Here is a 14703-nt window from a genome sequence, read left to right as displayed (position 1 = left end):
TGTTGTTAGTCTACTTGTGTCTATGCTTGCAAAAATATGTATTTTGTTGCCTATTTTATTGCATAAAGTGGCCTTTGAAGTATTCTGTTGTGTTTTTATGTTTCTCAAGTAAATCCCTCTTTAAAATGTAAATAAATGTATTGTAAAAATGTCTTTTGTTTTTCCAGAATTATATCTTTCACAGTTTCAGCAGTCAGGATTTTGGCACTCAGGATTATGATTGGCTCCCAGATAGGGTGAATCTTCAGCATTAAATTGCAGTTCCCTCGGTGCAGTGCAGGGAGCTATTTAATAATTTTGGTTATTTATATTGGTAACGTACATGAGGGAACATGATTTGGGGTAAATGAAGCACCATTTGGATGATAAAGTCAGAATTGTTTTTCTAGGTCGAGAAATCCGTCTGCCCCTCCGAATCAAAGGGGAAGGCATGGGACCTAAGATTCACTTCAACTTTGAATTGCTGGATATTGGGAAAGTTTTCACCGGATCTGTACATTGTTATGAGGTAAGCACTAGAGTTGTTCGCTGAGACTTCAAACAGTACTTGGCTTTTTGGGTTTGTTGTCTCTTATGTGTTTTTATTTGACAGAAAGTGTGTGCAATCACATTCATTCGCCATTACTCATCCTTGTTGAGACCCCGGAGCGCTCAGATTCTTCCTCCTCTTGCCTGGCCATCGTGAGGGAAACAACTTTTTATCTTCATTAGCCCTCCCTCACTTTAGTAAAAGCTAAAAAGCAACAGAGCCATAGTTTAAATGGTTTTATCCTCATCATTTTGTAGATTGCAAAGGGAAAACCCATAAATACATCTCCCCATCTGTTTAGTGCTTGTTCTCTGACAACACAAATTCCACAGATCAGAGGATGGAGAACCTTTTACATTTTCTAGAACGTCCTAATGAGCATAGCTCTTTTCACACTTCAGAATTTTCTCTTAATGCACTGGTCTCCAATCTATGTTTTAAAAACCAGTAATAGTTTCTGGAAGAGACTTTCCTGCTTTATCTTTCCAATTAATTAGAAAATGAAATTTTACAGGATGTCTGCATGAGTTCTTCAGGATCAGTGTTTACTTCAGTGTTTCACCATCACTAAATTTGTATCTAGGGCATATTTTTTACACTGTGTCAGACTGTAACGCTTGAAACTTCATTTTGGAAAGGTTCCTTCATTGTATATGTTTGTATTTTTATAGAGGTATTCAAAGCAATTATTTAATGAGTGACAAATAGATGTCAGGTTCATACTTTATTGTGTGTGCATATCTATGTGTCTATGTGTGTGTGTGTGTGTGATTTCTAATCCTTACCAAATTGTGAAAGTTAGGCTTTATTACATCTATTTTGCATATGAGAAATGTAGATCGCGTAGTGGTTAATATCATACACAACATCTCCCTTAATGTGTGTTGAGCACAGTGCTAGTGCTTTCACATTCACTCGTTCATTTAGTTCTCACAAAAACCCAATTTGTATCCTAGCACTTTGGGAGACCAAGGTGGTGGATCACTTGAGGTCAGGAATTCAAGGCCAGCTTGGCCAATGTGGTGAAACTCAATTGCTACTAAAAATACAAAAATTATCTGGGTGTGTTGGTGGGCACCTGTAATCCCAACTACTTGGAAGACTGAGGCAGGAGAAGCACTTGAACTCAGGAGGTGGAGGTTGCAGTGAGCCAAGATCACGCCACTGCAGTCCAGCCTGGGCAACAGAGTGAGATTCTGTGTTGAACAAAAAACAAAAAACAAAAACCACCCCCAAACAATAAAACCCTATTTGTGAGAACTATTTGTGAGGTACAATTAACTATTTCCATTTTGTAGCTGGGTAAACTGAGGCTTAGAGAAGTTAAGGTAGTGCTAGATATTGTAACAAATAAATACAAAAATACATAATGTCTCAAATATTCTAGAAGCTTCTTTTATACCTTACATAAAGTCCAAAACAAAGGTTTCTAGTGAGCAGGTGCTCTCTTCCAGCAGAGAAGCTGGAACATTTCATGCTTGGCCACCCCTACCACGTGGTCTTCAAGATGCAGAAGGGGAAAGGGCATGGGAGAATGTATATGATATTTTTATAGATGGTAGCGCATTTCACTTACATTCATATTCCATTAGCTGTATGCACAGAAAAAGAGGAAATGCATTCAAGGAATGGCAACCTGAATGCCAGGGGAGTTAAGTAACTTGGCAGGGTCCTGCAGCATATAATGTTAGTGAGTCCTGGGGGACTAGGGCTGTCTCTCCTGTTCTGGGAAGAGAAGGCCTTTGCTGGCCTCTCAGCCCTTCAGGTTCTCAGCATCCCACCCTCTCACCTTGGGTAAACCCAGCCTCCAACCCACTTGGCTCTTAGCCCAGCCTAACCTGGTGTGGGGACAGTGCCCTGTGTCTCCCACATTCACAAGGTAACTGTGGCCTAAATGGGATGATGCAGAAGGTAAACAGAGATGTTAATGTCACAGTGAGATGGACTATGCATAGGAACACAGTGTAAATGAAGAAATCAGTCACATGGCTGTCATGAAATGACAAGTGACACAGCTATATCCCACACTGTCCTGGATTGCACTTGTGAGGTCACTTAGGGGAGAAGGAAAAAAAGTCCAGTAGCTCTCATTAAACTGATATTCTGTCTGCAGTTTATCCAGTGTGAATTTCCTTTACATCTCACAGACTGAACTTACGAGTGCCACATCAGAAAAGAACCTTTAATTCTGATGCAAAATGGATAGGGTTTCCCTGAATGTAAATTTAGTGGAAGTGTGCTCGAGGCCACCACTTCCCACCCTCCCTAATTTTAATAGTAAAACAAACCACAGCCAGTTAAATAAGTGTTAAATGAGGTGATGCATCAGATTGGACAGTTTGGAGAGCTGTGCAGTGGCAGAGAAGGACACGGTAAGATGCTTCTTATGGGAATATTTTGCACTCTGTATTTAATGCTGATGCTTCATTGCATCTCTCTTTCAATTTATTGCATTACCTACTTGAGACAAATTTGAATAACTAGCTATTGCCCTTAGTCATTGCTGAGCATAGCAGATACATAAAGAATAAACCATAACCCCAAGAGTATACACTATTCCCCAGTGTAATTAAGAAGGAAAACAAATGAGAGGCAAAGTTTGATTATAAATTTTCTTCTCTCCAAGGAGCTAGACCTCAAGGAAAGAGTATTATCAGTAATCAAAAGGCCTCTGAATTGTGTCCCAAAACTATTGCTGGTTTCTGTATTCGTAAGTGGGTGCTTGTTTGTCAGGAGGAGAAGAATGATGTCATATTCTTAAAAACGGAGGAATGCTCACCATACAGAAAATATGGGCAAAATGTTTCTGCTAACCAAAAAAACTAAAAGGCAATCCATGCATCTTCTGAAAGAAAAGAACAAGGTCCTCCAAGTTACCACTAATGCCTTCAATTTGCCTTCATGTTACCACTATACGTATTAGTCACTTCTTAAGCACAGGTAAAATTTAAACCCATCCTGTTTGGCACTGAGGATATAAATAGCAGTCACTGACTATGTGTGGTGTCTCACATCTGTAATCCCAGTGCTTTGGGAGGCTGAGGTTGAAGGATCACTTGAGCTAAGGAGTTCGAGACCAGCATGGGCAATACAGTAAGACCCCATCTCTACAAAAAAAACCCACAAAAATTAGTTGGGCTGATGGCACATACCTATAGCCCCAGCTACTCAGAAGGCAGAGGTGGGACGATCACTTGAGCCTAGGAGTTCAAGGGTACAGTGAGCTGTTATGCACCACTGCACTCCAGCCTGGACAACAGAGCCAGACCCTATGTCTTAAAAAACAAAAAACAAACAAACAAAAACATATCAACAGTCTCTGTCATTTTTAAGCACTATTTGCCAAGTACTATTCTAAAAATTTCATAAATTAATAAATTTAATTTTACAGCAACATGAGAAGTTGGAAGTTCTGGCTAGGGCAATCAGGCAAGAGAAAGAAATCAAGGGTATCCAGTTAGGAAAAGAAGAAGTCAAATTGTCCCTGTTTGCAGATGACATGATTGTATATTTAGAAAACCCCATCGTCTCAGCCCAAAATCTCCTTAAGCTGATAAGCAACTTCAGCAAAGTCTCAGGATACAAAATTAATGTGCAAAAATCACAAGCATTCTTATACACCAGCAACAGACAAGCAGAGAGCCAAATCAGGAATGAACTTCCATTCACAATTGCTTCAAAGAGAATAAAATACCTAGGAATCCAGCTTACAAGGGATGTAAAGGACCTCTTCAAGGAGAACTACAAACCACTGCTCAGCGAAATCAAAGAGGACACAAACAAATGGAAGAACATACCATGCTCATGGATAGGAAGAATCAATATCGTGAAAATGGCCATACTCCCCAAGGTTATTTATAGATTCAATGCCATCCCCATCAAGCTACCAATGACTTTCTTCACGGAATTGGAAAAAACTGCTTTAAAGTTCATATGGAACCAAAAAAGAGCCCGCATTGCCAAGACAATCCTAAGTCAAAAGGACAAAGCTGGAGGCGTCACGCTACCTGACTTCAAACTATACTACAAGGCTACAGTAACCAAAACAGCATGGTACTGGTACCAAAACAGAGATATAGACCAATGGAACAGAACAGAGTCCTCAGAAATAATACCGCACATCTACAGCCATCTGATCTTTGACAAACCTGAGAGAAACAAGAAATGGGGAAAGGATTCCCTATTTAATAAATGGTGCTGGGAAAATTGGCTAGCCATAAGTAGAAAGCTGAAACTGGATCCTTTCCTTACCCCTTATACGAAGATTAATTCAAGATGGATTAGAGACTTAAATGTTAGACCTAATACCATAAAAACCCTAGAAGAAAATCTAGGTAGTACCATTCAGGACATAGGCATGGGCAAGGACTTCATGTCTAAAACACCAAAAGCAACGGCAGCAAAAGCCATAATTGACAAATGGGATCTAATTAAACTAAAGAGCTTTTGCACAGCAAAAGAAACTACCATCAGAGTGAACAGGCAACCTACAGAATGGGAGAAAATTTTTGCAACCTACTCATCTGACAAAGGGCTAATATCCAGAATCTACAAAGAACTCAAACAAATATACGAGAAAAAAACAAACAACCCCATCAAAAAGTGGGGAAAGGATATGAACAGACATTTCTCAAAAGAAGATATTCATACAGCCAACAGACACATGAAAAAATGCTCATCATCACTGGCCATCAGAGAAATGCAAATCAAAACCACAATGAGATACCATCTCACACCAGTTAGAATGGCAATCATTAAGAAGTCAGGAAACAACAGGTGTTGGAGAGGATGTGGAGAAATAGGAACACTTTTACACTGTTGGTGGGATTGTAAACTAGTTCAACCATTATGGAAAACAGTATGGCAATTCCTCAAGGATCTAGAACTAGATGTACCATATGACCCAGCCATCCCACTACTGGGTATATACCCAAAGGATTATAAATTAGTCTACTACAAAGACACATGTACACGTATGTTTATTGCGGCACTATTCACAATAGCAAAGACTTGGAATCAACCCAAATGTCCATCTGTGACAGACTGGATTAAGAAAATGTGGCACATATACACCATGGAATACTATGCAGCCATAAAAAAGGATGAGTTTGCGTCCTTTGTAGGGACATGGATGCAGCTGGAAACCATCATTCTTAGCAAACTATCACAAGAAGAGAAAACCAAACACCGCATGTTCTCACTCATAGGTGGGAACTGAACAATGAGATCACTTGGACTCGGGAAGGGGAACATCACACACTGGGGTCTATCATGGGGAGGGGGGAGGGGGGAGGAGGGAGGGATTGCATTGGGGAGTTATACATGATATAAATGATGAATTGATGGGTGCTGACGAGTTGATGGGTGCAGCACACCAACATGGCATAAGTATACATATGTAACAAACCTGCACGTTATGCACATGTACCCTAGAACTTAAAGTATAATAAAAAAAAAAAAAAAAAAAAAAAAAAAAAAAAAAAAAAAATAAAGATGGGGAAACTGGAACACAGAGAAACTAAGTAGATTGTCCAAGGTTACCGAGCTAGTAAGTCAATGGCAAAGCTGAGATTTGAACCCAGGCAGTTTGGCTGCAGAGTCGCTGGCCATAATCACTTTTCTACATGGTCTCTTTAAATGGAATGAAGGGTGAAGCCTGGTTCCTACTACCAGGGAGCTTAGAATGAGGAAGATGGGGAAGAAACAAAAAAGATGAATAAAATAGCAAGCAGCAATTATTTATGCTTCTATTTTGGTGCATTGTCCATCTTCTCTTGCAGAAGAGGCTGTCTTCCTCTGCTCTGCCTCTGCTGCCGACTCTTTCTCTCCACCATATGTTCTGGATGCCCTCTTCCCTGCAACCTGAGCCCCTGAACTCATCCTCCTCTGCATCCACTCAGACCCCATTCCCTTAGTTACCAAGGTCTCTTTTCTTACAACAACAACAGGCAGCACTTTGGCGAGTGCTTCCTCTAGGCTGAGCACTAAATATGCATTATCTCATTTATTATAAATATGCTTTCTCCTCTGCAGTACCTCCCACAGCCTTGCCACTCCCATTCTCACCTTTCACCACTCATCTTCTCAAAACATGAATCTAAAATAGCCACTATTTCCTGTGCACCCACTCAATCCCCTAAACATTTGTCCTCTGGATTCTGCAATCATGCCCCACTGGGATTACTCTCTTCCTCAAGGTCAGGGATGACAATAATCTCTAAATAAAAATAATAAATCTATAACCTTTGCTCTGAACTTACTCTCCTGACCTCTGTCTGCATCTGACTTCATCTGGGAATCCTCCTCCCTCAGCTTCTGGGTTCCTGACACACCTCACATTTGCCTGCTAACCTTCTGAAAGTTTCTTCAAGATCTCTTATGCTCTTTGTCCTCCAAAGCCTTAGGTGTAGGTTGAGGCTGGTTCCTATATAAATCAGGAAAACATGCTGTTCACCCTCTAGGAGTAAGGACAGCATTGGCAAGGATCAGAGGTGGTGTCTTTGGAAGCCAGGATAGAACAACATGGCTGTAGTCAAGGTTCATGCCCAAGAATTGTAGGGACACTAGACTGAGGCCTGCCATGTAGGATGCCAAATGTCATGAGTGTGCATGAAGGAGCTCAGGCATGAGCTCTTTACATGCACACACGAAACCCAGTGCACAACCACATATGGGTAATAATACGCTTCCAGAACACTAGCATATAGGAATACAACTTTTCTATAGTAAAACAGTTGCTTGCATAAGAATCTCAAAGCAATCGTCCATCCAGTAGAATTTGAGATGAAAGTATCTCAATAGGATGAAATCTGATAGCACAACAAAGAGAACCCTTGTCATCTGGGATCCACAATGATGTCTCATTTACATTCTTCAAGCTACATTATAAACATAGGTTTAGGTAATTCTCACTCTGCTATTCAAACTTGCTTTTTATTTTTAAGTATGCTGCTTAACCTCAGCCTTCTCATGCATATAAGAGAAATACTTACTTTCCCTTGGTTACTTTATAGAGAGTAGCAAAAAAAGGGGGTATTTTAAGGTTCTTCATCAGTATATGTGATTAAGATCAGTCTTTATAGCACAAGCATAATATATATAACCAATTTCATTTTAAAGAGGAGACTAAAAATGTAAAATTACTTTCTGGCTTGGGAGTTCTATCTTTGAACACTCAAGGCATCAGACTGTTCATTTGTCCCTGAGTGTTCTTTGGTTCTAATTCCTGCAACTTTCCCTTTGTTGCTGTTAAACAGTACAGACACATGCTTATATGAAAATAAGTCAGAGGCCCATTGACCTTCACATTCTTGCCTTTTATTGTTATAGGCAATACTGTACAACAAAGGCAGCATCGATGCTCTCTTCAACGTGAACCCTCCAACTTCAGCTTTGGGGGCCTGCTTTGTTTTCTGTCCCAAGGAAGGCATCATTGAACCAAGTGGAGTCCAAGCTATCCAGATCTCCTTCAGTTCTACCATCCTGGGAAACTTTGAAGAAGAGTTCCTGGTCAATGTCAATGGGTCACCTGAGCCTGTGAAACTGACCATTAGGTAAGGTGCATTTATAACTAATGTAGAAACTAACTGAAGTTTGAACCCGTTGCCTTTTTAACTTTTTAAATAGATCCTGTCTGAATATTCATAACTGTCTTTGTTGATATGAACACATCAGCATAATAGAGTGTGTTAAATTTCCATCAGTGTTTCCCTAGTGAACATGTGTGAGTTATTATAATATAGATACAGATGCTGTTTGGAGATCTAGTTTTTCTGCGAGTTATAATCTTATAAAATAAGGATTTAGACATTAAACTAGCTTCTAGTTACTCTCTATGTCTTAGGATGTTTAGAGAAAATAAGTTATTACAGTAACACCTGAATAAAATCATCTGGGCTAAGCTTTGGCCATTATCATAGTTTCTCTAAACTTTTGTCTTTTGTTCTTATTTTAAGGAAATTATTTACATGATCTCACTATCATGTCTTCAAACATTGTAAACATATTGCTCTGACTCTATTTGGATTCCCACAGCAGCAGGTTGTTAATTACCATGGCAGTTTCTCTTATTCTGGTAACTGCTAGCAAGACCTCCCTCCATCTACAAGCTGAGGTCTCCCTTGGGGCAAGCCCTGGGGATAACATAGAAAAGAGATAGAGACATATGACCTGAAGGATCCAAGAAAAATGTACTGATCTCATGATATATACTACACATTCAGAATCTCAAGATTAGCTGAAAGGTGATTACTATTTAGTCTCAAACTCTTGCACCTCAGTGTCCCTGTTATGCACTGAATTGTTTCCCACAGAATTTATATGTTGAAGTCCTAACACCCAGTACCTCGGAATGTAACTCTTCTTGGACATAGGGCCTTTAAAGAGGTAATTTAGGCAAAATGAGGTCATATGGGTGGACTTTAATCCAATATGATTGGTGTCCTTATAAGGAGAGGACATTAGGACACAGACATACTCATAGAAAAGGGCCATGTGAAAAAAATAAAGAGAAGCTGAAGTGAGAGACCCTCAGAAAAAAATAACCTTGCAGTCACCAACCCTTCTGACAGCAACAGAAATAAACTGTTGTTTAAGCCACCCAATCTAGGGTACTTTGTTATGGCAGCCTTAGCAAAGTCATACAACCCCCAACAACTAAGGAGTGTGAATGTGTGTGCCTCAAGGGTTCTGTGGCATGGCCAAAGCAGCCTGTCATCATCATAATCTTTTTTTATTTTTAAGTCTCAAGACTTATCTGAAACATTCACAAGACATTTACATTCTCTACCATAATACATGTGTTTGTTATAAGAGAAAAATGAGGGTTGTTTTCCAAATATTTGAATAACATTGACTCTTCACGAATATGTGTCATACTTATCCCAGCTGACATCCTTTGCATATGTATACAATATGAGAAGGGTGGGAATACATTTTCATATTATATGAACTTCAGCCCACTTCCTATCTTCATAACATCTCATCTCTCATGACAAGCAGTGAAGGGTGGTTATCTGAAGAAGTAGGAAGAACAAACTTGTGAATGTAACCGTGTCTCCAATTCACGGATCCTCTGGTCCCATAAGGGTCTTTGATAAGATCCAGCAGATCAACCATTGGAAGCTTTCTGACTACTGGGCATCAGGAAGTATTGCTCTGAATCATAAGTACCCTTGACAACATCCAGTATCATAAGCAAGCCTTCATACATAAGCAGCAAAGATAAAACCTTTAAGCTCTGCTCTAAAAATATTTAAGATAGAAGGAATAATGGCCCTGTCTGTAGGAAGGAAAGTATAGGATAATAAAGGAGCAGTTTTACTTTTCAGGTAGACAATAGAAGGAAAAGTGCTAGCTAAGGAAGGCTAACTGTCCCTCAAGTTTAATAAGAAAGCTCATCCCAATTTCACCTGGCCATTCCCCATTTTAAGTTCAGGCCTAATAATTAATACTGTGTCTTACCATCAACATACATACATAGCTACCCTTTTTAGGAATAATTATGTATTTTGGATATTGGTTTGATAAACTCTTATTGAGTATCTCCTTCAAGCAAGGTTGTATATTAGGTGCAAGAAGTCATGTATTTGGGTTTGTTAGACATTCCTGATGCATGACTACTACTGCCCTCACTTTTGACTCTGAATTATTTATCCAAATTCAGGATTGCCCATTCTCTAAACTATTCCCTAAACTAACTTAAAAATACAGTAAAAGAAATAACAAGGGAATTTAAAAGGGTAGAAAATATCCATTTAACACAAAGAAAGGCAGTCATGGAGGAATAAAGGAACAGAAAAGACATGAGACATATAGAAAATAAGTAGCATGAGTCCTGCCCTATCAACAATCACATTAGATGTCAATGTATTAAATACTTCAATTAAAAGTTAGAGAATGGCAGAATGGATTAGAACAAAACAAACAAACCCCCCAAAAATGATCTATCTATATGCTTTTTACAAGATACCACACTTTAGATTTAAAGATATGAATAAGTTGAAACCAAAAGGATAGAAATGTCTATATCATGCAAACAGTATCAAAAGAAAGCTGGAGAGACTATGTTATACCAGACAAAATAGAAACAAAATTTGTCACTCAAGACAAAGAAGGGCATTTTACAATGATAAGATAGTGAATTCATCAAAAAGATATGGCAATTACAAACACACATCTAATAACAGAGCACCAAAATATGTGAAGTGCAGACAGACAGAATTGAAGGGAAAAATAGACAATTCAGCAAAATAGCAGGGGATGTCAATACCCCACTTTCAATAATAAAAAAACTAAGCAGAAGATCATAAAGGAAATAGAAGAGTTGAACACTATAAACCACCTAGACCTAACAGACATCTACAGCACACTCTACTCAACAGGAATAAAAGAAAGGACATTACTGCCAACCTTACAGAAATTAAAAGGATTAGTGGATAATGCTATGAACAATTGTATGCCAAAAATTAGATAATGTAGATGACATGAACAAATTCCTAGAAAGACATGAACTACCAAAACTGACTCAAGAAGAGATAGAGAATCTGAACAGACCTGTAATATATTCCAACCAAAAACAAACAAACAAAAAACAGGATCAAGTGGCTTCACTGGTGAATTCTACTGAATGTTTAATGAAGAATTGTCGTAAATCTTTCACAAACTCTTCCAAAAAATGAGAAGGTAGGAACACTTGTCAACTCATTTTATGAGGCCAATATTACCCTAATACCAAAACCAAACAAAAACATTACAAGAAAAGAAAGCTAAAAACCCATAACCTTTATGGATTTACACCCAAAATTCTTTGACAAAATACTAGCAAACCAAATCCAGCAACATGTGGAAAGGATTATACCCCATCACCAAGTGGGATTTATCCTAGGAATGAAAGGTTGGCTTAACATATGAAAATCAATCAATGTAATACAACATATTAATAGAATAAAGGACAAAAACCACATGATTATTTCAATAAACACAGAAAAAGCATTTGCCAAAATTCAGCACCCTTTTATGATTAAAAAAAAAGTAACAAACTAGGAGTAGAAGGGAACTGCCTCTACATGGGTCAAAGACTGAAATGTAAGGGCTGAAACTATAAAACTGTTAGAAGAAAACATAGGGATAGGCCCGGCGCAGTGGCTCATGCCTGTAATCTCAGCACTTTGGGAGGCTGAGGCAGGCAGATTACCTGAGGTCAGGAGTTTGAGACCAGCCTGATCAACATGGTGAAACCCTGTCTATACTAAAAATACAAAAAAATTAGCTGGGCATGGTGGTGTGTGCCTGCAATCCCAGCTACTTGGGAGGCTGAGGCAGGAAAATCACTTGAACCCAGGAGGTGGAGATTGCAGTGAGTGGAGATTGTGGCACCGCACTCCAGCCTGGGTGACAGAGTGAGACTCTGTCTCAAAAACAAACAAACAAACAAACATAGGGATAAATGTCCATATCCAAAAACCAAATAAGCAATAGTTTTCAGATAATCAGCATCTAAGCACAAGCAACCAAAGGAAAAATAAATAAATTAGACTTCATCAGAATGTAAAAAAGTTTGTGCTGCAAAGGGGATACTATCAAGAAAGTGAAAAGACAACCTACACAATGGGAGAAAGTATTTGCAACTCATATCTGATAAGGGACAATGATAAATTACTAGACGATTCTAACTCAATAAATAATTCAATTTAAAAATGGACAAAGCGTTTAAGCAGACATTTCTCAAAGAAGATATACAAAAGGCCAATAACACATGAAAAGACTGTCAACATCATTAATCCTCAGGGAGATGTAAATCAAAACCCCACAATGAGACACCACTTCACACTCACTTGGATGTCTATAATCTTAAAATGGAAAATACAGTAATTCCCCTTTTTCTGCATTTTTAGGCCCCAAAGTGCAAAAGTAAAATTAGCGTTACTCAAACACAAGCACTGCAATACTGTGGCAGTTGATCTGATAACCAAGACAGCTACTAAGTGACTAAAACAGAGGGTAGCATCATGCAGCATCGATACACTGGACAAAAGGGTGATTCATGACCCAGGCTGGACAGACAGTGGATGACACAAGACTTCATCACACTACTCAAAATGACAGGCATTTAACAATGTATGAGTGATCTATTTCTGGAAATTTTTTATTTAATATTTTTGGACCGTGTTGACCATAAGTAACTGAAACAACAGGAAGTCAAAACTACAGATGAGGAACTACTGTAAGTGTTGGCGAAAAGGTGGGGGAATGAGAACCCCCATGCACTGATAATTAGGAATGTAAGACATGGCAGCCACTTTAGAAAATGGTTTATCAGCACCTCAAACAGGTAAACACTGAGTTACCATATGACCAGCAATTCCATTCCTAGGTATATACCCAGGAGGAATGAAAGCATATATCCACACAAAAACTTGTACATGAATATTTATAACAGTATTATTCATAGTAGCCAAAGATAAATGAAATGTGGCATATCCATACAATGGAATGCTATTTGACCATAAAAAGGAATGAAAAAAAAATGAAGCACTGATAGATGCTACGACACTGGTAGCATGGATGAACCTTGCTACCACGGTCTTTTGTGACTACTTCTTTCCCTTGTGATAATGTTTTCAAGGTTCAGCCATAGTGACACCATTATAAACCTTGAAAATAAGGTTCATCCATTATGAACCCTGAAAACATTATGAAAAAAGCCAGTCATAAAAGACAACACATTACATGATTCCATTTGTATGAAATGATCAAAATAGGCAAATCTATATAGATCTGAGTTGGATTAGTGGTTGCTTAGGGCTGGTGGGTGCAGGATAGATTGTGACAGCTAAAGGGCATGAGGTTTCTTTTTGAGGTGATGAAAATGTTCTCAAATTGACTGTAGTGATGGTTGCATATATTTGTGAATATACAAAAAACATTGATTTGTACACTTTAAATGTGTGAATTTTATGATGTGTGAATTATATGTCAATGAAGCTGTCATTTAAAGAAAAAAAACACAGGAGCCTGTAATAGTGAGCAATACTTCTGTAATTTCCTGGTTGAATTTTTTAAATCTCTGATCTCTTCTCCTAAAGATCCCAGAGTAGTCATGCATGTCACTTGCAATGTCTAAATAAGTTAAGGTGTACTTGGGTTCTCCATTGTGAATAATAGGATTTAGGGATCTCCCAGAAATCTGCTCACAAGTGAACTTGGACTAGTTAGTACTCCACCTGCACTGTGGAGGGTAAGCCTCCTGTTCTATCTTCTGGACATTTCCATTTACCAAAATTCACACACCACTTCTTGATTTTGGATGTTCAGTTTCTAGTTTCTTTCAACAGAACCTGACTATGGAAAGAATCTTCATGGGGATTTATCACCAAACTCATGATTGATTGCTAAGAGAAATAGACTTACCTAAATTTCCTCCTCAGTTCACTTCCTTTAAAGCTTAGTGTTTCTTGTGTTCAATAATGTTGCATTGTTAGTGGTTTCTAGCATTTCAAACCACTAGCAATAATTTTGAAAACCTGCTAAAAATCTAGTGTCATTAATAAATGTCTATTCATAAAGGGTAAAAATGCATGTATAATAATACATCATCTGTTCTCAGCTCCACACGTTAGCACTGACTTGACTTGTTATTTTACTTTGTCAGAAATACTTTCTTGGGCCTCATAGCCCAGGGAATGTCTATAAAGTTAATATTGTAGGTTCTGGAATTTTGTTTCTTTTTTATTGCCAGGTACTCATTTCTCAATACCGCATAAGCTAGTATTTTAGCTAGTATGCCTTGAAAGATCATAACAAATATAGTTTTACTCTTCCTATTTACTCTTCCAATTCATGACACAGTATTTTCAGTGGTTGGATAAACAACACTGTAAAATTAGTGTGATTTTAAAAAATTACCCATAAGCAATTTTCTTCCCTCCTATTTTTACATATGTGATTTTATAAAGTTTGAACCATAGCACAGATATATTTTGTATTCAACTTGTCTCCTTACATATTGTAATAATTGAATCATTCGCTCTCTTTTCTTTCAAATTATAGTTTTAACAGACCCCTGCGTTGATTTATGGCACAACCTTGGCATAGACTGTCCTAACATTCTGAATCCCTGTGAGAATTAATGTGACCATATCTAAGTCCAGAAGGGATTGTTCAGCCACAGTTCC

At 38.3% G+C, this 14703-nt stretch overlaps 1 protein-coding gene across 1 annotated transcript in view; it reads left to right on the top strand.

Annotated features, from left to right (window-relative positions):
- The window catches only part of HYDIN (HYDIN axonemal central pair apparatus protein), a 392140-nt gene that overhangs the window by 95524 nt on the left and 281913 nt on the right, over positions 1-14703 (top strand). Inside the window, 2 exon segments of the mRNA XM_030924912.1 lie at positions 390-508; positions 7859-8082. Of these exon segments, the coding sequence (XP_030780772.1) occupies positions 390-508; positions 7859-8082 (343 nt within the window).

The sequence above is a fragment of the Rhinopithecus roxellana genome, chromosome 20 (genome assembly GCF_007565055.1).
Source record: "Rhinopithecus roxellana isolate Shanxi Qingling chromosome 20, ASM756505v1, whole genome shotgun sequence".
Taxonomy (NCBI): domain Eukaryota; kingdom Metazoa; phylum Chordata; class Mammalia; order Primates; family Cercopithecidae; genus Rhinopithecus; species Rhinopithecus roxellana.
The sequence above is the reverse complement of the archived record's forward strand: the minus strand, read 5'-3'. Positions and strand labels throughout refer to the sequence as shown.